The sequence below is a fragment of the Labeo rohita genome, chromosome 3 (assembly GCF_022985175.1).
Source record: "Labeo rohita strain BAU-BD-2019 chromosome 3, IGBB_LRoh.1.0, whole genome shotgun sequence".
NCBI classification, from domain to species: domain Eukaryota; kingdom Metazoa; phylum Chordata; class Actinopteri; order Cypriniformes; family Cyprinidae; genus Labeo; species Labeo rohita.
The window spans coordinates 5,593,964-5,621,327 of record NC_066871.1 but is presented as its reverse complement, the minus strand read 5'-3'; the positions used below and the strand labels follow the sequence as shown (position 1 = coordinate 5,621,327).

Here is a 27,364-nt window from a genome sequence, read left to right as displayed (position 1 = left end):
CTTTTCTTACCTGCATTAAGCAGCGCTCATTATTAGACTGACTCATACATTTCTCATTCACTCATTCGGACCACTTACAAAGCATATGATTTAGATAACTGCAAAATTGCCCTCCTCCGGTAGCTAACTGGTCCTGAGGGCTTCAGGATCATGCAGGCCACTATGGGGGCAGTTTTTGTCAGTAATAAAATTGTTCACAAGGTTGAACCTCATCCATTAAAGTCCCCATGAAATCAAACGTTTTTTGGCTTTTAGTATGAATCAAATTCCCTCTAGAATCCGAAGCAATTCTTACATATTTTACAAGGTGGCTAATTTAAATTGCATGTATTTTAAGAGGTGGCAAATTCATAGGAATTCCTATGAATGACCACCCCAACCACTCCCCTACAAACGTACAAAATAAAGTTGTACAAATTTGTACAAATTCATATGAACTAGCCACCTCATAACATACGTACCTATACGTAACCTATGAGATAGTGTTGGTCTGCTCCGGGCTAGAGACACAATAGCATGTAGCAGATCGTATGCATGAATTTATTTCAAAATTCGTACTTTATTCTCGCAATTCTGAGATTATATCTCACAATTCTAATAAGGAAGATCAAGTCCTCATTCTCTGTTTTGAATTTATATCCCACACTTCTGGTATTTTTTTTCCTCAAAATGGACAAACCTGCTATTGTTGCATTAAATCGAGTTATAAGGTCCAAAATATGAGATATAAACTTGCGTTTGTGCGAAAAAAAGCGCCTTTGACATCAGTATTTTATAAAAATGATTTGCATTCCGATTCTAACATTTAAAAGCACAACAATACATTTTATCTCTTATTTGGTGGATTTTTCCTGCTTCACTCCATTTGTTACCAGTGTTTTTCTGCCACCGCAATGTACGTGCAGCTGCAAATGAGGTGACTGTGACGTCTACTACAAATTGGTCTATAGGGGATCGTCAGCATCATCGACTGTAAAATATATAACAGATTTCAGTGCTTATATACTCCAGGTATTCTTACATTCTTGCAATTCTTACGTATTTTACAACGTGGCTAATTTGTATGAATCTGTATGACATGGCTCGTAGGAATGCATACATTTTGTGAAAAATCGCATGTATTTTAAGAGGTGGCAAATTCATAGGAATATGTATGAATGACCACCCCAACAACTCCCCTACACCTACCCCTCACAGAAAATGTACAAAATCGTACAAGTTGTACAAATTCATATAAATTGGCCACCTCGTAATATACGTACAAATTGGTTGTGAGATAGAGTTGGTCTGCTCCGGGCTAGAGACACAATGGCACGTAGAATATCGTATGCATGAATCGGCGTAGACCACAAAACATATCAGACCCATTTGAATTCTACACAGAATGCTATATTTTCTAGAGATGTGGATGAGATTGTGGCTTAAATACACTGCCAAATGTGGCTTTAGTGAGACTGATGGCTCTGGCCCAAGCTGTGATATAATCATAACAGCTATTGGCTATTTTAAAAAGGGGGTGGGACTGCTTGATATCCCTCGCCCTGTCTTCTTGTTTCAGTTGAAATTACAATAACACACAGATTAACTCCACGTGTTTCAAAGCACTTCAGTGGACCATTAACCTTAGTGTAGTTTACATGCCTCAAGTTGCATGTACACAAATTGGATTTATTTGCATCACAGTAAATTTTGAGAAGGGAAAAGCATGCATACAATTTCTTTGTGTTTTTGAACATGCACAAGCATTTTGGAAACACCTTGGTTTCCTGAAGTGACCGTGAATGGTTTTTAAGATGGCGTTTTAAATTATTAACGTTCTTATATGCATAAAACATGGCCATGTTTTTCAATGAGCAGATATAGAAGCAATGGACGAACCAAGAAGAAAGGCAAAGTAAAAACTTTGCATACTGCAGAATCGAGGTATTACCTACTCATAGATGTAAAGGCTTGATAAAAGTGTTCTTTTTGCTGGTCTTTGCAGGGGTTTCTAATAAAAGGTATATTGCTGAGTGGCAGAAAGTTACAGTGGCTGTCAGTGTAGCTGCTTCAGTATATTATACAGTTACTGAAATGGAAATAGTTCATTTGTACAGCTGCTGGCTGATTAGTGCTGCCAATACAAAAAGATTTTACCATCTTGCAATTACAAACGTTTATCCAAAGTAGACCAAGTTTAAATGATCTTAGTTTCACAATCCACACTCATTTTAAAGACTCTATATCCCTACAATATTTACTTTTTTGACAGTTCTTGTTTTATTTGGCCTGAAATAGAGGTTTATCTACTGTATAATTCAGCAATAAGTTAGTCTGTTTCCTCCTGGCTTGTTAAATGCTAGAGATCTGGCTAATCCTTCTTCATTTAGAGCTCCATTTTGTTTATTCCTCGGGCCAGATTCCCCCTCCAGATCTGTATTCATCTCAGTCACTGTCCATTTTTTTTCAGAACTTCGTCTTGGCTGTTAATGATATAGGAATCTCACATTTGGTTGCCTAGTAACCATGCATCTCGGTTTTTAAAGCCTGCTCATCTAAAGCATGCTGCCTACTTGATATTGGTAATTACATCCTGTTATTTCAGGAAGGTGAAAAGACAAAGCAGAGCCCTGTGCTTCTAGCATTCGAGGTCCAAATGCACTCCACAGAAATATGCTGTAATTAAATAGCCGCATATTATTTGTTAGGGGACTTAATTTGTATAATGTGCAGCTTGGCGTTCTAATCAACTTGTACAGTTGTGTTACCCACAGGAAAGAAAAGTCACTTAGAAGATGTTTTTTAATGTCTCAGTAGTTGTTTTTCTTTCTTTATTTGAAATGATATTAAGGTTTTTGAGGAAAATATTCCAGGACTTTTCTCTATATAGTGGACTTCAATGGGGATCAATGGGTTGAAGGTTTCAATGCAGCTTCAGAGGGCTCTACATGATCCCAGCCAAGGAATAATGGTCTTGTCTAGCGAAACGCTCAGCCTTCTTATAAATATTAATTAACATTTATATGCTTTTTAACCACAAATGCTCATCTTGCACTAGCTCTGCGATGCGTGTCTACAATTCCACGCATTAAGTGTTCACATAAGGAAAGGGCACTCATGGTTAGTTCTTCATCTGTGTACTTCGGTTCAAAAAGGTAGGGTGAAAAACCATCTTATTTTCTCTTCCAACTTCAAAATCCCACAACATCGTTGTATTACCTTTTTGGAAATATGCTGTAATTAGATGGCCACATATTATTTGTTAGGGGACTTAATTTGTTTATAACGTGCAGCATGGCCTCATAATCTACTTTTATAGTTGTGTGACCCACAGGATTGAAAAGTCACTTAGATGATTTTTTAATGTCTGAATTGTTTAAACATTTATTCATGCAAAAGTTTAATTTGTCAAAAAATTGACTTTGTAATGTTTAATCAACATAACTCATAACTGGATCTTCCAGTTTAAAGTTCACCCAAAAAAGAAAATTCTGTCATCATTTACCCTCAAGTTTTACAAAATAAGATATTTTGAAGAAAGTTGGTAAACAGTTGACGGTACCCATTGACATCCATAGTATTTTTTTTTTTTTTTCCATACTATGGAAGTCAATGGCTACCAGCATTCTTCCCACATTCTTTGAAACATCTTTTGTGTTCAGCAGAATATAGAAACCTATACAGGTTTGGAACAACTTGAGGATGAATAAATGATGACGGAATTTTCATTTTTGGATGAACTATTCCTTTAAACTCTACCAATTATCATATAATCAACCACAAAGTCGAATTAAGATCTCCAATGAATTGGACCAAGTCCTTGTACTTTTTTTTTCAATAAGCCATTCTGCTTAGATGTACGGAATCATAATACGAAAGAAAATATCTGTTATTTTTTAGAAACATCAATGAGATTGAATGGAATTCTTGTTTGTTTCCTTTGGAAAATCAGAAGATATCTCAGAACTTCTGAAATGGTGCTCAGATACAAAATGATTTCAATATGAACTCAACTCAGATTCTTCTAAATTTAAATGATCTGCGTTACGCTATTCCTATTGATTTTATAGCTCTGTATCCCTGTAATATTGCCTTTGTGTCTTTTTTTCATAAAGAATTTTAGGACAAACATCTAAGATTAAGATGATGCTTAAACGTAAAATGATGCTTAGTTCACTTCCAGAATTAAAATTTCCTGATAATTTTTTTACACTCTTAAAAATAAAGGTGCTTTAAAAGGTTCTTCACAGCAATGCAATAGAAGAACCATTTTTCGTTCCACAAAGAGCCATTCAGCCAAAGGTTCTTCAAAGAACCATCTCTTTCTTACCTTTTTATAATCTGAAGAATCTTCTTTCGCCACAAAGAAAATTTTGTAGATCAGAAAGGTTCTTCAGATATTAAAGGTTCTGTATGGAACCATTTAGACAAAAAAGGTTCTTCTATGGCATCGTGAAGCACCTTTATTTTTAAGAGTGTACTCCCATGTCATCCAACATGTTAATGCCTTTCTGACTTCAATTGAAAAAAAATTAAGGTTTTTGAGGAAAACATTCCAGGATTTTTCTCCATATAGTGAACTTCAATGTATTGAAGGTCCAAATAGTAGTTTCAGTGCAGCTTCAAAGGTCTCTACATAATCCCAGATGAGGAATAAGGGTTTTATTTAGCGATGCGATCAGTCATTTTCTAAAAAATATAAAAATGTGTATACTTAACCACACATGCTTGTTTTGCACTAGCTCTTCGATGGGTATCTACAATTTCACGTTACGTAATCAAGTTGGAAAAGTCACGTGCGGTTTGTTTTTCGTCTGTGTACTTCGGTTCAAAAAGGTAGGGCAAAAAACTCCAACTTTCTCCATCCAACTCCATCTGACATTGTTTTTTACATTTTTTTGTAAAGGGCGTTTGACTTTCTTTGCATGTTTGCTTTGTAAACACTGGGTTGGTACTTCTACGTAATGCGTGAAGTCGAGCTAGTGCATGATGAGCATTTATGGTTAAAAAGTATAGATTTTTTTTTAGAAAATTGTTTCACTAGATAAGACTCTTATTCCTCAACTGAGATCAAAGTAGAGCCCTTTGAAGCTGCATTGAAACCACTATATGGAGTAAAATCCTGGTATGTTTTTCTCAAAAACCTTAATTTCTTTACGACTGAGGAAAGAAAGACATGAACATCTTGGATGTCATATGGGTAAGTAAATTATCAGAAAATGTTTTATTCTGGAAGTGAACTAATCCTTTAAGGGAACTCCAATACATATTCTGAACTGTGAAAGAGCAACAGAACATTTGCGCTTCAATTGACGTTGTACCTTTAGGTCAGACATCTGGGCATATGTGCTGCGCTGCAGGGATATGAGGGTTCAATGCTATTTTTATAAATCAGATTTTACACTCCCTGAATGAATGATGTTTAGAATGTGTGTGTGTGTGTCTTCCTTGCAGTTATTCTTGCATATTTAACAGAGCGGTGACCTAGTTCATCACACGGCCCCAGTAAGTGGGTTTCTCTGTTTTACTCGTCTTCTGTCATTCCCCGTCCTTCAGTCTTATCATCTTTGGATCGCATTTATGTCTCTCGCTGCATTTTGATGTAGACATTTTCATAAATATACTCTGTAGAGCTCCTCCAAAAGCAGGTCTCGCATGGAAATGCAGTTCACCGCCAACGCTCCAGGCCTCCTCCTGCTCCTCTTTCTCACACTCTCTTTCTCTCCGTTTCCCAGTTATTAAAATGTAGCATCTCTTGTGTGAGAGGGAGAGTGGGCGGCACAGTGGGATAGGAGTGTATTACTCTCTCTAGATCAGATATACTCATCTTAGGTGCAGAGTGAGGAGGAGGAGGAGGAGGAAGAATTTGAGCAGCCGGTTTCCTCTGCACCATTTTTCTTACATGCTTAAAAAAGCTTTAAAAAAAAGTGTTTTTCACAGAGATGCCATAGAAGAACCATCTTTCAGTGAACAGTTCTAAAAAGAACCGTTTTTAATAAAGAACCATGGAAAGATTCCATAGATGTTAAAGGTTCTCCACAGAAGCATCAATTCCAATAAGCAACTGCTTCATAACTTCACTGTGCTGGAAGGTAAAATGCCAGCCTGGTCGAATACAGACAAATTGCAAGTGTGACCTCTAGCAAGAAATATTCCCCTGAGCCACATCATCTCATATTCAGTTATGAAGCCGAACCGTCTTAAGGCTGAAGTCTTAAAATCACCCCTGGGGTTAAAGGCTGGAGCTTGATAAAGGGGACATGTCATGGAAAATAGGATTTTCTTTGCTCTTTTGAAATATGAGTTTGATGTACTATGCAGACATACTCTGACATTCGAAATGCAAAGCTGCTTTCCCACTCCACACACATTTTTATGGAAAATAAGCCACAAAAAAATAAAAAACGGGATAGTATTGCCTTGACAACCATCAGCGTGTGAACATACAGTATGACCGCCCACGTTCACATATCAGTGCCTATTCAGTATTCAATACTTGGCCTGGCTTGATGAACAACAGTGTGAACTATGTTGGTGAGCAGAGATTAGCCAATCATAACAGAGGTCATTTACATAAAAGTTTTAAAGGTGCATGACAAACATGCAGTTTATTTCAAAAAGTCAGAGATGCTGGAAAATGGTTGTATGGAGCTAAATTATTGTACATAATGGGAGTATAGAATATGATGGAGTGTAGAAAATTCTCTATATTCTTCAGTTGTATCTGCTCGTGATTTGATTTATGCAAAGGAGTGTTTTGAATAGTTCTATTGCATCCCAATATATTTTAGCAAATTCTAGCTATGATATACATGTTTCATCTCTCTCTTTTGAAGAGATTGCTTTGAATCCTGTGCATGTTTTGGCGGTTTTGTTTGACTGTTATTACTAAAACTCACCTTTTTTCTGACCATTAGTCAATATATTTTCTGTGAATACCAAAGGATGCAGACACGTAGGTGTATCTTTCATTTGACAGAGGGGTTGTGATTTAAATAATTAGTTTGTAATTAATTAGTCTGTCCATTTTCACCAGTTCGGGTTGGTTTGCAGACCGTTTGCAAACATGAGAGGTTGGCATTATGATGTTGAGAGGGTAATGAGCCAATCACAGCACTGCCTCCCTTTATGTGACTTTTTATATGTAAATTGTCATTTCCCCCACATTAAACACCATGCTTTGTAAACTCAGTGCAAACACTGAGGGAAAGAAGATCTGCTAGTGTCACAGTTAAACAGTATTACTTTAGAAAAATGAGTGCTTTACGCACAATTTGATCTTGAATTTTGTTATATTGCTCATATTTTAATGTTCTCATACATAGGTTCTCATTTGAAGAGTCATTGCCTCCTTTGGCCTTCTCAGAGGAAACCCTGCATCAGGTGTTCTGATGTAAATTTCATTCAGCAAAGATAATAAAAAAAAAACATCGATAAAACTGATGTCATATGGACCATTTTTACAATGTCCTTACTACCTTTCTTGACTTTGAATGTGGTAGTTGCGTTGCTGTCTAGGCAGGGTCAGAATGCTTTTGGATTTCAAATTAATCATCTTAATTTGTGTTCTGAAGATGAATGAAGGTCTTGCAGGTTTGGAACGACATGAGGGCGAGTAATTAGACAGAATTTTCATTTTTTGGTGAACTATCCCTTTAAGGCTTCAGGTTCAGGCATCTCAATTCTGTAAGTAAAGTACAGAGAGATGGTGACAGATGGCAGTCTCAAACTGCTATTTATCTACTTCTAATAAAGTTGATATGTAGGCCACGTCATGCAGATTATGCAAGTTACAAATAATCACGCATACAAACTACATTCTTCCTTCCACATCCTGCCTATGTTTGAGGTCAATAAGTAGTTTACATACACCTTGTAAAATCTGCAAAATGTTATTTTTTACTTAGTACTGACCTGAATAAGATATTTCACATAAAAGATGTTTACATATAGTCCACAAGAGAAAATAATAGTTGAATTTATAAAAATGACCCTGTTCACAAGTTTACATATGCTTACTGATGCTTCAGAAGGAAACACAATGCATTAAGAGCAGGGGGGTGAAAACTTTTTGAATTTGAAGATCAACGTAAATTTGACTTATTTCATCTTCTGGGAAACATGTAAGTATCTTCTGTAGCTTCTGAAGGGCAGTACTAAATGGAAAAAAATATGATATTTAGGCAAAATAAGAAAAATGTACACATTTTCATTCTGTTCAAAAGTTTTCACCCCCTGGCTCTTAATGCATTGTGTTTCATTCTGAAGCATCATTGAGCATTTGAACCTTCTCTAATAGTTGCATATGAGTTCCTCAGTTGTCCTCAGTGTGAAAAGATGGATCTCAAAATCATACAGTCATTGTTGGAAAGGGTTTAAATACACAAAAATGCTGGAAAACCAAAGCAATTGTGGGACCTAAAGGATTTTTCATAAGAACAGCGGGCAATTTAACTGTTCAGGACAAACAAGGGACTCATGAACAACGATCACTAAACAAAAAACACACAACTGTGGATCATTCAGGTAACAACACAGTATTAAGAGTCACAGTATCAAGTGTATGTTAATTTTTAAACAGGGTTTTTTTTTATTAATTCAACTATTATTTCCTCTTGTGGACTAAATGTCTTTTATTTGAAATATCTTATTCAGGTCAGTACTAAATAAAAAAATAACATGCATTTAGTATGATCCCTCTTATTTTGGTAAAATAATAACATTTTGCAGATTCTGCAAGGTGTGTGTAAACTTTACCTCAACTGTATATCCTGTCCTATCCAAAATGCAATTTGCTTTTGGCACTTGACATGATAGGCAGACCAAATGCATGTCAGATATCCCAGGAGGAAACTCCTCCCTCTGAAAATAAACAGTGTAAAGTCTGTGTCTGTAAAGATCCACACTGATACAGACCCCTGGCTTTGATCTTGTTCCTGGTAACAATCCCCTCTGGCTTCCTGTGTCAGAGGCTGCGGGAGACACTCAAGTGTCCTCTTAAACATATGCTTCTGTCATCTTGCTGGCTCTCTGGGGCTCATCTTCTGTCCAAGACATGGCAGCAGGGGAATGACTACCTGTCGGGCTCAAATGGCTCTTTGAAGCAGAGTCGGTAGACAAGTGTAGCCGCCCAGTGAGTAGGATGGCTTCACTTGGATGGATATATCTGCCTGCTAGAGTCCTCCGGGTCCTCACCACTTTAGGGTGTCTGCACACCATTGATGCAGAGGAAGAATGTGAGAGCTTGTCATATGAACAAAAGGAGAAAATTCAACATGGACTATTTTAACGATGTCCTTACTACCTTCTGGGCCTCTCAGATTTCATCAAAAATATCTTAATTTGTGTTCCGAAGATGAACGAATGTCTAATGGGTTTGGAACGACATGAGGGTGAATAATTAATGACAGAATTTTCATTTTCGGGTGAGCTATCTCTTTAATGTTGTGGCTGATTTCTTTCCATCAGAGGCTCCAGCAGAGCTTTCTCTAGTGTGTAGGCACCCTTACTCTGCCTTACTGCCAAGGGCTGTTTGAACACATGCAGGATGACAGACCCACAGCTGCTCTGCTCTCTGTATCATGTTGTGTGTAGATCTGTGGAGGAAATATAACAGTGTAGAATACTAGTAAACAGAGATATTTTTGTTTGCGTGTGTTCATAGTACTCACCTGTTAATTTCCATATTTGGTATTTTGGTCCTTTGCCAGGCAAACAAAATTACTTCTTTTTGCTCACAGTCTCTCCATATTATATTGTCTGGCTGCATGTAGAACATCCTTAAGAAAGAGATGGTCCACTTCTCTGTGTGATGCCCCAGATAACTGTCCTCATATCCCACTATATGAGACTTTTAGAGACTGCTTGGATGCAATATTCAGTCAGAAACACACAAATGTAACCTTTCTCTCTTGCCTAAGTACATTATTAGTATATTGTCCTTTTGCTGCTCTTTAAAAAGATACCTAAAGCTTCAGATAGCACTTTTCGCAAATGCAGATCACTGGCTCCATTACTTCTTTTTGAAGCATTAATCAATCCAGTATTTAAAGCTTCTTGTTGTTGGAGCTATTAAATATGTTTGATAAATTGTTATTAGGGGCCAAGCACCGAATGTGCGAAGGCACCTCTTGTATTCATTAGATTTCTTCTTCTTCTACTTCTGCTTCTTCCATTTCTTCTCTCATGTCTATGGCAGGCCATAAAACCGCTTGCGGGAAAGTTATGAAATTTGTCAAACTGATGGAGGAAAGTCTCAACATTAACCATAGCAAGTTTGGAGTCTCTAACTCAAACTCTCTAGCGCCACCACTTGTCCAAAGCTTCTCATACATGTGCTGAATAAACACCAAATTTTAAAAATCAAAAGGCTGAGTTTTTTTCTGTTTTTAATAGTTTGAAAAACCTTTAGACCATGTTAGCAAAAAGTTATGGAATTCAATTTGATTAGTCAAACCGTTCTCGAATAACGCGTGAACGAATTCTACGAAGAGCACGCAAAATGGATGTGAGGCTATATCTCCACAACGGTTTGGCGTATTGAGGCCGAACTTGGTGTGTGTTATAACATTCGGAGCAGTACCACCTAGTGGTCAGGAGATATGAAAAAGGGCTTTTTTTGCGACTAACTTCGCAAAACTGATATCTTTAGATCCGGTGGATGCCAAATCGAACCATACCCAATTTTTCCAGCCATTTTGGTTGTTGGCCATTTTGAGTTTTGTCCTAAAATGCTATATTTTACAAACGCATTGCCGTATCATTCGAAATCTCACTATGTGTCTTCAGCATCATGCCATGATGGTATTCAGAAAGTTTCATTTAGCGTCATGTCCTGATGGTACTCAAAACGTTATGAAGATTTAAAAAAAAAAATGCCAAAAAAAACCCTACTTTTTCAAACTCCTCCTAGACCGTTGATCCAGTTTTCACCAAATTTGTGGATCATCTTTAGACCATGCTGGCAAAAAGTTGTGGATTTCATGTCGAAGCAGTTTTCGTTTAACATATCCACAAATTTGCTGTAAATATGTCAAACTGCATCTGAGGCTGTATCTCTGCAAAGCTTTGACATATTGACACCAATCTTTGTGTGTGTCATTGTCACCTCACACTGAACTTTAAATCATATTACTAGTGGTTGTTTTTATGATTTTTCACCCATTTTAACCATCTTAAAATGGCTTCAATTACTCATTGCTTCAGCTATATTTTATCGTTAAATTCATTTAAGATCGATAGTAGATAACATTTTTCACCCAAAAACGAAGATTCTGTCATTAATTACTCAACCACATGTCATTCCAAACCCGTAAGACCTTCGTTCATCTTCAGAACACAAATTAAGATATTTTTAATGACATCTTTCTGACCCTGCATAGACAGCAATGCAAATACCACATTTAAGGCCCAGAAAAGTAGTAAGGACATTGTTAAAATAGTTCTTTGATAACCCACCTCTTGATAATTCAGCCTAACAAGCACGGCAGCCAAACAAACTATTCTAGCATCTTTTTGTCACAGGAAAGTGCATCCATACACCTGTTTACCTGTTGTAGTTTATCTTTGAAAGCTTCAAAAGCTTCGAAAGCTCTTATTTTTTTACAGACATAGATTTTACAGATTTGGGTTGCCAGAAACACTATTTAATATTAAAAAAATCATATTATTTAAAATATAACCTCACCACCTTATTATGTTTATTTCCACCATTGCACTTAATAGCCACTGGACTGGAATTAAGGTCAATATAAGTTTATTAATTACTAGTACAAACCAGCATTTTGTCTTATGCCAAATTTACACAGCAAAGATGACACACTTCCGAAATGGCATTTTGGTATCTCTACACACTATTTAATGCAGGGTTGAAAAATGAATAAGTAACAGCTCATATAATATTTAGCTTGAGCACCTCTTTTCACTGACCAATTGAAAAAAGGTCTTAATTTTTTAAGAGTTTCAGGCCCTATTTTGCACCCTATTCTTGGAAAGTGCCAACTGTTGTAGGCCTGACGAAGTGCTTGAAATAAGATGGAGGAAGAAGTGGAGCCAAGGAACAGATGGCGAAAACAATCCCTCCACCACAGGGCTGTTGGCATCAGATAAGAGCCCCGATAGCAGCACTATTCTTCTCTGCGGTGATAAAGTCTCATTCTGTCTTTAAATAAAAGCTGTAGAATGGCTATTATGCGGATCGGCGTGGCTCTGCTCGAGTCACAATTGCAGGAAGAGGTTTTGCAGACAGGACAGGAAGTGGGTAGGAGAAAGGGTGTGAGTCTGTGTGGCCGTTGTCTTGACTGGTCTGAGGTCTGTGATTAGGGCCGTCCGTACACACATTGTTCCTGCGGTCCCCTCGGTGTCAGGCACCAGCCCGCTCACACAGGAAGTGCCGTGTGCACAGACCGAGTTTGGAATTCTTTGGCTGGGATCGGACTGTGCTCATAATAGTCCTCAATGGCAGGGATTTCATTCAAGTTTTCCAGGAATTAGAGAGACGTGCATGAAAGATGGTCATAGATGGGTGTCACTGAGGACTCCTCAGGTCTGAAAATTTGTATCTGACTCAGATCATTTTTTACCTGTCTACACTTGTACCATGTACTTAATGTGCTCTATTTCCACACACTAATTTTGTACTTAATATGCCAAAAATTATTTATATATTATATACTTGAACCTGCTAGTGTATGAAAAATGGGTTTACTAAATACTAAATACTAAATACATTTTTTTTTTAAAATACAGAGTTAGTATGTTAAAGCACATTGTAGTTCATATTCCTACTGTCCAAAATGAAGCATTTAAGTACACTTAGATATTCTTAAAATTATCTTAAGAAGTACTAAAGAGTAATCTTTAGTATATTAATTACAAAATTAGTGCGTGAAAATTTTAAGTACACTTAAAAGCACTTTAAGTACATTATGGAAGCACACTTGTTTTTCACTTGGGTAAACCCAGCATGCATAAATTCATTTTTAATAAAGGAGTTTTTCTGACCCCAACTGGACCTGAATATAAAAGGCAGCACTTCTTTCAAAGCCTGTGACAAGGAGTGTCTTTTTCAGTATCACACAGACCAAAAATAGAGATGACAAATAAGAAACACCATGACAGGTGTAGATATAAAAATATGCTCATTTTTTTTTTGCCTACATTCTTTGGTATTTCATAACACCTCCTGTTATCTATGTTTTGTTAACCCATGTTGCCAGATCGTGTGTTGTTTGTGTATGTCACAAATGTTGGAGAATTTTTTTGCATGGATTTTTGAGAGAAGACAACATGAAATATACTTTTTTTTGTTATTTTAATTTAGTTGAGCTAGGCTGGCATTGCATTCAGGTGGTTTTCTGTAATAGAATATATATATGGCAACGATTAGGGCTGCATTTATTATTTTTGTAATTGAATTACATTTATCTGCCAAGTATGTTTTGATTAACCAGTAAATTAGAAAAAATGATGCACAATAAACCTGTTGTTTAGTATATTTGATATATAATTGCTTAGGATAATTGATGAATGGCAACGATTAGAGCTGCAAGTAACGAAATAAGTATTTCATTGATTAATCAAGCAATTCGGATGCAGCTTTCCATGATTTCCATGAAATCCAAGAACAGAGAGGCGGGGATATAGTAATGTTGTAGCATTATTGGGCTAAATATGTGTGTGTTTTATTAAAATATTGTTAAAGGGATAGTTTACCGTAGTGTACCATGGTCGTGTACTCTCGTGAACGTGTGTCAAAGACTGACATGGAAGAAAAGAAATTGAATACATTTTTTTTTTCTTTTTGTGCACAAAAAGTTCTATCAGAGCTTCATAACATTACAGTTGAACCACTGATGTCACATGGACTATTTTAACAATGCATTTACTACCTTTCTGGGCCTTGAACATAGTAGTTGCGTTGCTGTCTATGCAGGGTCAGAAAGCTCTCGGATTTGATCAAAAATATCTTAATTTGTGTTTCGAAGATGAACGAAGGCTTTGGAACGACATTAGTGTGAGTAATTAATAACAGAAGTTTTTTGGGGGGTGAACTATCCCCTTAAAAGCCCCAAAATAATAATGAAAGTTTGCCATATTTTATAGGAAATCAGAGCTTTTCTGGTCCATTCGGTAAAATGCCTTTATTTGAAATTACCTGAGGCTATAAATATAAATTTTAAGCAACCGGGTCTCATGAGGAAACAACTATTTTATGGCATTTTTTAATGTAAATCCATACAATGTGATTTAAATGAAAATTAAGATATTTTTTTTAGGAAAACATGCTTCCGATCTCTAAACTGTCAGTGTGGCGTAAGCAGGTTGTATGAAAACATATGAAAGGAATCTGAAAAATTCATACGAATCAAACACTGTTTTGCCAAAATGTGAAATAGTTACAAATTACATTAAGAATTTGTTTTTCTTGACCAGTGGCTGAGGCACTTGTCAATGTTCTGGATCCAAACCCGTGTGGGTCTTAGGCAGTTTTTTTCAGATCCAAGCAAACCAGATCGTGAAGACCTCTAGTGTTAATCAAGGGTTTAAAGCTTCAAACCCAAGCTCGTTGGAAATATGTGCCTCTATATACGTTTTTGCAACACTGTAAGTACATAACTTACAGTTTCAAAGTGAAATGTCTAGAAAGTGGCACTAAAACACAGGTTCAATACGTGAGCGTGGCACAGGCACATATTGCTGCGTTTTTATTATGCTGCTTGAGGTACGTATTGTGGCTGTTAAGAATTCAAATATACGTGTTGAATACATGTTGAAAATACTGTATCCCCTACACCAAACCCAACCCTAAACCTACCCGATAGTGTTAACAAATAAAAAATAGCCATGCTATTTTAACATCCTTATGTGGATTTAAGCTGTTTTGTTGAACTGTAGTTTCACAAGGTTCATACCGAAGTTCATCACTCAAGTGCAACGTCGTATCGCATGAGCTACTGAGGAAACTTACTGAATTAGAAAACTTATGCATATGAAGCTGTGTATGTGACGACAGCGTTCAAAAGTATCAATTTTCAAATCAAGCAGATAGTTGTGTGAAAATTAGGCTTTATTAATCAAATCTCTCTATGTAAATCATACTTTGTGTGAAAAGGAATAAAATCTGTCGGAGTTTTACTGCCTCTAGTGTTCATTTCAGCTGAAAACTGCAGTGATTTGTATGTACATATAGGTACTTTTTTCAGTTTTGCAGAAATGCATACAGAGGCACGTATTTCCAGTGAGCCTATGATGACACTATCAGAAAGCAAAAAGGAATCTATATCCAATGAAAGCTTTAAAAAAAATTCCCAGTGTTTTCTTGTGATGGCTTGAATGTCATGACATCATTTCCCTGCAGAAATTCTGAATGGCAAACATTCCATCAATCCAATAGACGCTTTGAATTTTACATTTTTAAAGGTCTTTAAAAGTTTCCAAAGAGCACAGCCCAGTAGGTAGAAATTATATATGTTAAGCACTGAATTAATTTCAGAAGTTTAATTCTCATGAATAGGAAATATCAACGCAGTGCGGCTTTGCAACCACCGTTATAAAAAGAACCATCTCTTCAAGATGTCTGCAAACTAATTGGCATCTTTGAGAGTTCTCCTGCTCCCCATGAGTCATGTCGAAGAGTGATTGGAGTAGAGCCTTCGTGAGTCTCCTGACTGGCCGAGTAGATGTGTGTGGGACTGTCTAGGCTCTAAAGTCCCCGGTCAGTGCCTCATCTCTGGCCCGGCCCCAGCAGGCCCGTCTCAGTGAGCGCTAGGTCATTCACATGCATCATCTGTTCTCCTCTGCCAGGCCGCTTGTTTGTTTTTGTCTTTGCCTTGGGAAATTTGCAGTGTAGGAGAGCGGTTCAGCTTGAAGCATCTGTTGTAGGCAGCCTGGGTTTCGGAAACTTTTTTTTAATCAATCGACCTGAAACAGGAGGATACTGCTGCTCGAAAGCAGGGGAGGGGGAGTTTCGTAACTCTGTGGATTACAGTCATTTTAAGGGGAACAAAAACACCTTTGTTTAGTAAACAGAGTAATTTGTGAAATATGATAACTGAATTAACTGTAGCTTGTTTGTGATTGGCATGAGGTGTAGCATCTTGTCTCATTCATGTAATACGTCTGCTCACATACTAGCTTGGCTGAATGTGGCTCATCTAATTACAATAGTTTATTTTTCTCACATGGACTTGGTTATGTCAGTAGAAGAGACATAGACATTGCGGAAACTTTTGAAGAAAGATTATATTCAAACACTTTTTGTCTATATAATAATGTGCAATGATGAATCATACACAATAAGACTGGGTACATTTCTATGGCAAGTCAATAGGGTCTGTTTCATGTCGTCTTCAAAGCAAACAGGCAGACTGAGTGATGAGTCACCGACAGAAGGAAAACCAGCATACTGATTTTAGTAAGGGCAAAAATGAAAACTGTTATTTAGGATGATATTCTTTTTAATTATTAATTACTAAAGTGTGTAAAATGGGAGAGGAGGGAATGTTTCAAGGCTTTAGACTTTCAAAAGTAATGAATGAAAATGTAAAAAACCCCAAAATAAAATACAATAAAATAATTAAATATGGCTTAAATTTAATTTAATTAAATATTACATTTGTATTAAAATTTTTAATATAAGTGTCATTAATTATTTACTTTAAATAAGTAATTTAATTAATTTTGGATCAAATTCTTTAAATATCTTAATAACTTATAGTATTGCCAAACAATATGAAATACTGTAAATATGTTTGGTTTTTTTTTCACAGTTGCAGAAATGCAAGATTATTTTGAGGGTTAATTTGACCAATTTTGGATTTTGAGTACTGCTTAACCTATGATGCTTTTCTTGAAATTTTGTGTCTGATGTGTTGTGTAATGTACGTATAAAATTTTAATATAATATAATTAATATGATATAATAATTTCTTATATTTTGAGTTATTTTCATATTTCTCGTTTTCATTTTACTTAAAGTTTTAACAATTTTGTTGTATGTTTTTGTAATTTCTATTAGTTATTGTTTATTATTATTATTATGTTTATATAGTGTTTACTGCAGGTATTTTAGTATAGTAACTAAGTTTTGCTTTGGCAACTAGCTAAATTAAATTAATAAAAAAAAAAAAAAAAAAAAATATATATATATATATATATATATATATACCAGACATATATATTCAATTTTACATTATGGGGAAAAATGTTTAAAAAAACTGTTGTTATATAACCAGGGGTGCACAAGTTTTTTAGCCTGGTTCTCATAAGAGTACCTGGAGATTTGGTTTGGTCCTCACACTACACATAGTGTGACCCATTAAATATAACTCTAACAAAATTAAATAATTAATTAATTAATAATAAAATTGGAATTTATTTATTTATTTAGTTATTTTTTTAATAAAGTAAAAAAACAAAATAATATAGTGTTGTTATACTATTATGTTTTAAAATATAAAGGCAGTATTACATAAAAATACAATTATTTTATTGTAAACTTAAAAATAAAATGATAATATTTACTTTTTTATGTGAATTTGCATCATTTTCAAACCTAAATTAACAGGCTTTTATTTTGGCGGGCTGCCAGCGAGTATCTATACGTGCTTCCATCGGGTGTGAAGAGTGTCAGTGAATAAAATGTCACATTTTTGCATTGTGCTTTGAAAACGGCAGTGAATAGCCTAGAATTATGCTTTCTGTTCGAATAGAAATCTTATGCAGTATTACAGTTTGACAATCTAAAATGGTAATTGTGCATTAACAGCTGCAATCATGTCGGTACGCAAATGCGCGCTCTGAACTTATTTACACAGCGCAAAAAAATAAAAAATAAATAAAATATCAAGACCACAGTAAATCATACAGTAGGTGAACTACTTTAAATTTTGTTCAGTGCAGCTTAAAGGAGAAGTCCACTTCCAGAACAACAATTTTCAGATAATGTACTCACCCCCTTGTCATCCAAGATGTTCATGTCTTTCTTTCTTCATTCGTAAGAAATTGTGTTTTTTGAGGAAAATATTTCAGGATTTTTTTCTATATAATGGACTGATATGGTGCCCCGAGTTTGAACTTCCAAAATGCTGTTTAAATGCAGCTTCAAACAATCCCAAATGCGGTTGTAAACGATCCCAGCCGAGGAAGAAGGGTCTTATCTAGCGAAACGATTATTTTATTTGGTTATTTTCATTTTAAAAAATACAATTTAAATACTTTTTAATCTCAAACGCTCTTCTTGTCTTTCTCTCCCTGAACTCTGTGTATTCTGGGTCAAGACAGTTAGGGTATGTCAAAAAACTATGATAGTATTTTCTCCCTCAGATTCAAAAATCATTTCAAAATCATCCTGCATCGCTGCAGAAGTGCTGACCCAGTGTTTGCAAAGTGAACATGCAAAGAAGATCAAACACCCTCAACAAAAAAGGGAAAACAGCGATAGGATGATTTTGAAGTTGAGGAAGAACATGAGATGGGAGTTTTTCGACATACTCTAACTGACATGAACCGGGAAAAAAACAGAGGTCGGGAAGAGTAAGACAAGACGAGCGTTTGACATTAAAAAGTATATAAACTGTATTATTTTTATGAAAATAACTGATCGATTTGCTAGATAAGACCCTTCTTCTTCAGCTGGGATTGTTTACAACCGCATTTGGGATCGTTTGAAGCCGCATTTAAACTGCATTTTGGAAGTTCAAAATCGGGGCACCATATCAGTCCATTATATGGAGAAAAATCCTGAAATGTTTTCCTCAGAAAACACAATTTCTTCACAATTACGACTGAAGAAAGAAAGACGTGAAAATCTTGTATGTCAAAGGGGTTGAGTACATTATCTGTAAATTGTTGTTCTGGAAGTGGACTTCTCCTTTAAAAAAATGTTAGTGTCATTTATTATTTATTGTCAGGCTTCTTAGAAAAGTCAAAGCATATGTGCAGTACTTATATACCTAATTATAACCACGATTCAGTTTTTAACCTTGTGGATTCTTGCAAATTACATCATTGTTCTAAAATTCCCTATTTCCTTTATTCGCGCACGCTGCTGTCTATGACTTAGACATAAAATGCTCCTCTTTCTACATCAAGACCCTCTTTTACACTTTAACAAGTCGCAGTCATCGTGGATGGGAAGGAGATGTGCTGGTGTCTATTTTCATTCGCATTCGGCATTTGCTGCCATGGCAACCCGCTCTTCTGTATGTATGTGAGCGCCATATGGGTCATGCTGCTTATCTGAGGCTCAGCAGAAGCAGAACCCGCTCTGCATCCTCGCTGTGATTCATTATGAATATGCAACGGCCAGAGTTCAATATGGCGCATTCATAGGGGATTGTTAAAGTTGTTTTTATTGATCTTCATAGCTCATGAATGTATGTGAGCTGGAGAGGGTGAAGTCGACCCTCCACTCATTTGTGAAAAGTTTATCTCCCAAGCTTGAATTGCTTAAAGACGTTGCCTCTCAGTCAGCCAGTTATATGGGGACTGTTGATTTGTTATTCTTATGATATTCTCAGTATTCAAGGCGAGATTATTTTTATGGCCTGGTATCAAATGACAGAATATTAATAAGGAAACAACCAGTGATAATCTTATTTCGGTAGCTGATGCTTAGTAGTTCGTTGTTTTTTTAAGAAGTTCAAGATGTATTAAGTTACTTACTCATCTGGCTTGCTTGTTTGTTTTTAATATAAATAAAGTTATATTTTTGGGCAAATGTAAAAGCTCTTTCACACTAAAAGTGAAATGAATTAGCCTCAGGCTGAAGGAAATGTAAATCCAAAAAGCTCAGACAAACCTTTTAGCTGTGCTGCGTGAAGAACAGGATGCAAGAGAAGAAAGTACAATAATTACGTTCTCACAAATGTGATGTTTATCAAAAGTCATTTTTGCTTCTTTGTATGGTTGAATTGGATCATTAAAGGTCAGCAGCAAAGACACTGTTTATAAAATGAGATTACTTGTTTGAAAAAGTAAATTCGTTACTTTATAAAAAAAGTAATGTGTTACTTTACTAGTTACTTGAAAAAGTAATCTGATTACGTAACTCGCATTACTTGTAATATATCTATATAACCAAGCAAAATTAAAGTTTTGTTGACATTTGTGTGAAAAAATTGTATGTTTTAAGCCAGTGGTTTTCAATCCTGGTCCTGGGGACCCACTGCTCTGCACATTTTGTATGTCTCCCTTATCTGACACACTCAGTTCAGTACATGGATCGCTCTCCTAACAAGCTGATAATCTGAATCAGGTGTGTTACATAAGGGAGACACACAAAATGTGCAGAGCAGTCGGTCCCCAGGACTAGGATTGAAAACGACTGTTTTAAGCAATGTGAAGGTGCTCAGATGATGAATTTCAGAGTCAGTTGGACAAAGAAAATGCATATGTACTTTTTACATTATACATACGATTTTTAAAATGTTTTTTTAAAGAAGTCTCTTATGGTTGTTATGCTTTATTTGATCACAATATACAGTAAAACAGTAAAATTGTGAAATATTATTACAATTTAAATTTTTTCTTTTTGAATATATTTTAAAATGTAATTTATTCCTGTGATGCAAAGCTGAATTTTCATCATCATTACTCCAATCTTCAGTGTCACATGATCCTTCAGAAATTATTCTAATATGCTGATTTGCTGCTCAAGAAATGTTTCATATTATTGTCAATGTTGAAAACATGATAGATATTTTAGGATTTTTTTGATTAATAGAAAGTTCAAAAGGAGGATTTATTTGAAATAGAAAATTTTGTAACATTATAAATGTCTTTACTGTTTTTTTTTTTTTTAATCAATTTATTGTATCCTTGTTGAATAAAAGTATTAATGTCTTAATGAAAAAGACATACTGAGCCTGTAGTTTATGATAATGTTATTTAGCTTACAATTAGGGGTGGCCGATATACCAGCAGAAATTTGCCAACCTGTAGAGATTTGGGTCTATCGCCTAGGGGTCGCGATATTAAGCATTTTTATGGTTATCAGTATTTGCCGATAAAATAATTTAAAGGGTTAGTTTACCCAAATATGAAAATTCTGCCATTAATTATTCACCCTCATGTTGTTCCAAACCCGTAAGACCTTTGTTCGTCTTGGGAACACAAATTAAGATATATTTGATGAAATCCAAGAGTTTTCTGAATTGTGATTTTATCAAGCTACAAGAATACTTTTTGTGCACAAAGAAAACAAAAATAACGACTTTATTCAACAAGTCGTCTCCTCTGCGTCAGCCTAGCACCATTTTAGAGAGTATCATGGCACATATGCCAGAGAGCTCTTGGATTTCATCAAAAATATCTTAATTTGTGTTCCGAAGACGAATGAAGGTCTTACAGGTTTGGGACGCCATGAGGGTGAGTAATGACAGAATTTTCATTTTTGGGTGAACTATCCCTTAAAGCATTTGAAGAAAGTTTTTTAGTCAGAGCCTTTGTTATTCTTAATTTTGAGTTTAATTAAAATTTTTACACCAGACATATTGGTTCAGAATATCAGTTATCGGTCTACTTGTAATAATCTGTAATAATTGGTATCTGTAATAATTGGTATCAAATACACATATTAGTCGATCCCTACTGTCATCTCTATCGCGTTACACGCTCACGTGACGTTGCTGTGCTACGTGGTCGTGAAAACGTACCTTTTGCACGGGTTTATAAGCATTGTAGTTTAAAAACAAGTGATTTTAAGCCATTGAAACAACCAGCAGTGAAAGAGAACTCATTTCACTGACTGAGTTATTTTTGCTATTCTATAAGCCTTGAACAGTTAAATACACACACTTTTATGTGTCAAAATGCTTGTCTTTGCAAGTATCTTTGAAAACACAGTAATTTAGGTCTTAAGTGAAAGCAAACAGATGAGAAAGAAAGCACGTTTAACAGTATATTGGATCCGGGCAGCTCTTAAAGTGACAGCAGTCTAATATTCCTGCTGTCTGTCATTCATGTTAAAGGAACGCTCCACTTTTTTTTTTTGAAAATAGGCTCATTTTCCAACTCCCCTAGAGTTAAACACTTGAGTTTTACCATTTTCGAATCTATCCAGCTGATCTCCGGGTCTGGCGGTAGCACTTTTAGCGTAGCTTAGTATAGATCATTGAATCTGATTAGACCGTTCTAGGCTGATATGGAACTATAGGAACTCTCATTCTGGTGTAATAATCAAGGAACTTTACTGCCGTACCATGGGTGCAGCAGGCGCAATGATATTAGGCAGCACCTGAAAATAGTCTCCCTGTGCAAGCAGGTGGTCACGTTGGTTATGATGACGGAAGTTAGCCTATTTTCAGGCGCTGCGTAATATTATTGCACCTGCTGCACCCGTGGTACGACCCATGGTATCAGCCTAGAAAATCGCAACTTTTCATTTTCCATTTCATTGGTTATTTTTAAACAAGATGCTAATGGTCTAATCAGATTCAATGATCTATGCTAAGCTTTTTCTAAAAGTGCCACTGCCAGACCGGGAGATCGGCTGAATGGTTTTGAAAACGGTAAAACTCAACTGTTTAACTCTAGGGGGAGTTGGAAAATGAGCCTATTTAAAAAAAAAGTGTGTTCCTTTAATCAAACAACAAAAGAGAGGAAATCTCTTACTCCCCTTGATTAAATCACTTTTGTAACTTTAATAAGAAGAAATATATATTTGATTTACACTGAAGAATATGCAGTAATTTCATACATGTATGTGGCTTTTATTTATTTCTTTTTTTGTTCTACTGTAGTATTTTTGTCCTGTTGCTTGTAATTAGTTTTTTTATTCTTATTTAATCACTGACTGTTTATTTGTCTTCAGTGAGCTTGATCTTTTTTTTTTTTAGGCTAGTATTAGCTTTTTTGTGATATTGACACTGTTGACAAGAATTATGAAATGTCTGTGGTATCAAAATGTTCGATATCATAAAGACCTTATTTTAAAGCAAAAATAACTATATTGTGAAATATATTGTCACCAAGAAATAAAATTACTCATTTCGAAGATTTTGGTCATATCACCTACCCCATACAACTTTTTTCAACCTTTTATATTTTTAACTGACTTTACAACTCAAGTTAATTATCAGATTTTATGAGGTTGCATTCAAAAATCTGCAGAGCATGTGTTTTTGCCTATAAGTTTTAAATACCTTGTGTTTAATTAATTACTGAAGGGATTTGAAGTAATTCCCTTGGTAGAGATGCCCTCACAGAGTGTGTTTAGCAAAATTATCCCGCCTCTTGCTTGTGCAACACCTAAATGCCTATTTTTCTCTGATATTACAGGGCAGAAAAAACAGAGGTACTAAGTGAAGACCTGCTGCAGGTGAGATCAAATCAGATCAGTGTGAACACAACACTGTATATTTTCATCTACTGCTCTAATCTACTCTGATTTATACTACACTGCTCATATGATTCACATGTGTTTTGTGTTCAGGTGGAGAAGCGTTTAGACCTGGTAAAGCAGGTCTCTCATAGCACACATAAGAAGCTGACCGCCTGTCTGCAGGGACAGCAAGGCACCGATTTAGACAAGAGATCAGTCAAATCTCCCTCGGTACGTCAGCTCTCACACCTACACCAGATACTTCTGTTTTCTGCACTGCAATTAATTACACTCAACAACTTGATTGTGATTTTCCCTAAATAGAAAAAGTTGCCCCTGACAATACTTGCTCAATGTATGGTGGAGGGAGCGGCTGTGTTAGGAGACGACTCTCTTCTTGGGTGAGTTTGTCTTTGTATTTTGATGTATAACCAGATGTTTCAGACTGTTTCCCTTCGGCTGCTTTCTAATTTGCAGTCGAATGGGCATCAGTGAAGAATTATGCTTTTAAACCCACACTGGTAAAAGGGATTTTCTCAGTATTTGTTTTGTCTCGTTTTCCAGTACAAATATCTGAACATTCTTAAATCAAGATACATTTACTTGAAAAAGAAAATGACATAAGATATTAAGTCTTGTTTACTGGAATAAATGAAAAAAATCTGCCTGAGGAATAAGAAAAATAGTTGTTTTTACTTTTAATTAAGTTTTGTTTCTTACAACACTGGCAGATATTTTTTCTTTTTTTAAACAAATTTAATTTTGACAGTTTTTTAGAAAACAAGACTTAGGCAGATGCTTTTTCTGGTCTTCCAGAATGTGATTTTGCTTCTTAAGTAAATTAAAAATTTAAATAAACTTACAATTTAAAAAGAGAAAATGTAGGAAAATAACAGATGGAACATCAGTTGGAAAAAAAGGTAGCAATACAAATGGCTCCAGGATGAGCTGAGGAAATGATGCCAAAAAATGTTGTGAAATAATCAGATTCAGTGATATCACTACACTCATTTCACACATACTGATGTAATATTTAAGCAAAAATACTGATTGTATTTTAATACTGACATCAGACAGAAAAGAAAAGGCAGACAAAATTTGGGCAAACCACTTAGATTGGGTAAGACAAATTTAACAGAATGGAAGCACGTAATTTTAGCTTGCAATATATGTAAAAATGTGCTTTTATTTTTATATTTTTATTTTTTATTTTAGTTTTTGTTTTATGATATGATTTTGTCATTTGTATTAGTTTTTTATATTTATATATTTGTATGTTTTACATAATTATTTTTTATTTTACATTTATTTATTTATTTATTTCAGTTTAGATAATTAGATGAAAGCCTTTTCTCTAATATTTATATTTAATTTTATTTAAGGTTTAGTTTAATTTTTAATTATTTTAGTTTTATTTTAGTTAACAATAACACCACTGTCAGACTGGACAATTTCTACTTAAAGTACAAAATATTGCACAGAATTACTAGATGTTATTAGAGTTATTAAAAACATTGAACTTCAGTTGTAACCTAGACTCAGTTGTCATCCAGCACAATTGGTGGCAGTAATATGCATCTACTTAAAATGGTTTGTAACCTGCTACTAAACCCAGTGAAGAAGAATAAAGACCCTTATTGCAGCCAGGTGATGTAATTACTACAACCTACCAGCAGGGGCTAATGAGGTTATAACTTGACAAACCTTGACTTCTTGGGTTTGTCTTCTAAATATGTTTTGTCGTGCAACCTGTATTGGTTTTCATTTAAATATTTTGGATAGTTTCTGCCAAGGAGCAGATGAAATGAGAGTTTGAATAAACATACCGCTTGACATCAACATTAAAGGATATGAGTTTGTTTTCTGCTTGAAATCTTTTGTGGCATTCACTGAGAAGTTTGTAAATTAGGATGCAGTCCTGGTTTTGGTTGACTGCTTTGACTAACCAGTGGTCTCCTTCTGCAGTAAGATGCTGAAGCTCTGTGGTGATACAGAGGAGAAGTTGGCCCAGGAGCTGCTCGTCTTTGAGTTTCAGATAGAAAGAGATGTTGTGGAGCCTCTGTATGTGCTGGCTGAGGTGAGCGTGTTCTTCCTGTCAAAGTAAGATGTAATACACATAAAACATCCTTTATCATGTGCATGCTACCATGTAGTACCTAACATATGAAATTATAGTATAATAATGAAAAAGATTATTGGACCTTTAATATAATTTTTTTTTTTTGTAAAGTATCAGCTGTATTCAAAGTGACCCACATTTGGCTTTTGAACACTGAAATTGTATACGATTGTTCAGTTTATTTATGGAGCTGCATTAAAATCTCTATATCTCTGGGACTGAACTATCAAATGCCTTTAGAATTAAGATGCCAAAAGGAACATTTGTTAAGAACCAGTATCTAAAAGCATATTAAGATATCCTTAATACTTCTGGAGTTACAGGAATGCAAACTTGAGGCAAAAAACACAAGACGTGCTTGTGATAAAACAAAGATTGCTCAACAGATTTTACTAATAGAGGGTTTTGCACTTACGATTTGGTCAGTTACCGGATTGGCGATACTCGGATGTAAACAACAACATGGATTGCATGGTTAATGTACTACTGAATACGTTGTTCTGCTAATTTATGCTGTCTAAACTATGGAAAAAAAACGTATAGAGAAGGACGTAGTAACCAGGAAAGGGCACAATAATCTGACAAACTGATACGTACGAGCAGTATTAATGAAGACATTAGCCTAATATTTTACCTACCTGACTGGAAATGATGAGAAAAAACACAAATGTTGTCAAGATTCTTGCCCTGGAAATCCTGGTTCAGTTTGGCCAACCACAAACGCCTTTTGTTCCTCAGACAGTTTGGTGCACCCTTCTTCTTGATTTGTTATAACTTTTGGCAGCCTATAGTACTCCAAATGTTTTTTTTCCCACTCTAACCGATTAGTACAGCCCAAAATATGACAATAATTGACCATTTTCAGCAGCAATAATCAGCAAAATATGCGAGTTTTGTTCAGTTCAATGGCACTGTTTACATTCAGTTCTGCCAATATGGCTGATTGATGGAGCGTCATGAAAACACTCTATTGACCTACCAATCTCTGTGTAGAAATAAAATTACAAGGCTGCCAATTTTCTAAAGCCATTTATACACCCCGTAAATTGGCTCCAAATCTCAGGTGAAAATTGTCTTTTTGAACACTGCTTTACAAAATAGTGGTATATAGTATACATCTTTAATATTTTGGCTTTTGTCGCTATTTATGTTGTCTTTCTACAGAAAAAAAATATTATCAAAATAAAAAATATAAGCTGGGGAAGTTCCGAAATTTGGTTGATTTGACACAGAGTGACCCTCTGTTGTTTTTATTATGGGGAAAACAATTTGACGGAAAACAATTTGACGTAAAACAATTGACGTTATAAATATGATACAGTGCGTTTTATATGGGTTAGAAGCTAAGCCATAAATGCTTGCAGTTTTTCTGCATGAAAGTTGTATTGCTTCATTTTTCTCATACTGTATGGTTTGCTGTTTAGGTGGAAATTCCAAACATTCAGAAACAGCGAAAACATTTAGCCAAACTCGTCCTGGACATGGATTCTGCAAGGACACGGTATGGACAACAAACAATATTACTATTCATTCCTTGATCTTTATCGCGCACATTGAGCTCTGAAAGTTTCATTGGTCCTCCTGGAGTGTAGGTGGCAACAGTCATCCAAGTCTTCAAGTCACCCTAGTAATGTGCAGCAGGGCGGAGCCAAGGCGGATTCCCTGAGAGAGGAAATGGAGGAGACGGCCAATCGGATGGAGATTTGCAGGGTGATGATTCCCTTTACTCTTTAATTAGTAACCAAATGCGAAGCTTAACTAGCATATTACTCTTACTTATTAGTCTCCATCTCAAAATGTTTGTCTTTTTGAATTAGAAATTTGACATATTTATGATGCTGGACATGTCTTCCTCTTTGTAGGACCAGTTATCAGCAGACATGTACAACTTTGTGGCCAAAGAAATAGACTATGCAAACTACTTTCAAACGGCAAGTACCTCT

At 35.5% G+C, this 27,364-nt stretch overlaps 1 protein-coding gene across 13 annotated transcripts in view; it reads left to right on the top strand.

The window, feature by feature from the left end:
* Nucleotides 1–27,364, top strand: part of arhgap44a (Rho GTPase activating protein 44a) — a 76,097-nt gene that overhangs the window by 14,941 nt on the left and 33,792 nt on the right. For 12 of the 13 annotated variants that reach the window (XR_007826370.1, XM_051102107.1, XM_051102061.1 and 9 more), the window contains exons 2-8: nt 23,260–23,299; nt 23,414–23,533; nt 23,627–23,703; nt 25,268–25,379; nt 26,846–26,922; nt 27,014–27,131; nt 27,284–27,352. Coding sequence is in view for 12 of the 13 variants with exons in the window: in XM_051102107.1 (XP_050958064.1) it covers nt 23,260–23,299; nt 23,414–23,533; nt 23,627–23,703; nt 25,268–25,379; nt 26,846–26,922; nt 27,014–27,131; nt 27,284–27,352 (613 nt within the window). In the remaining variant the exon portion in view is untranslated. Of the gene's footprint in view, nt 1–12,343; nt 12,524–23,259; nt 23,300–23,413; nt 23,534–23,626; nt 23,704–25,267; nt 25,380–26,845; nt 26,923–27,013; nt 27,132–27,283; nt 27,353–27,364 lie in introns of those variants that run through there. The other variant, XM_051102074.1, reaches the window with a different exon arrangement.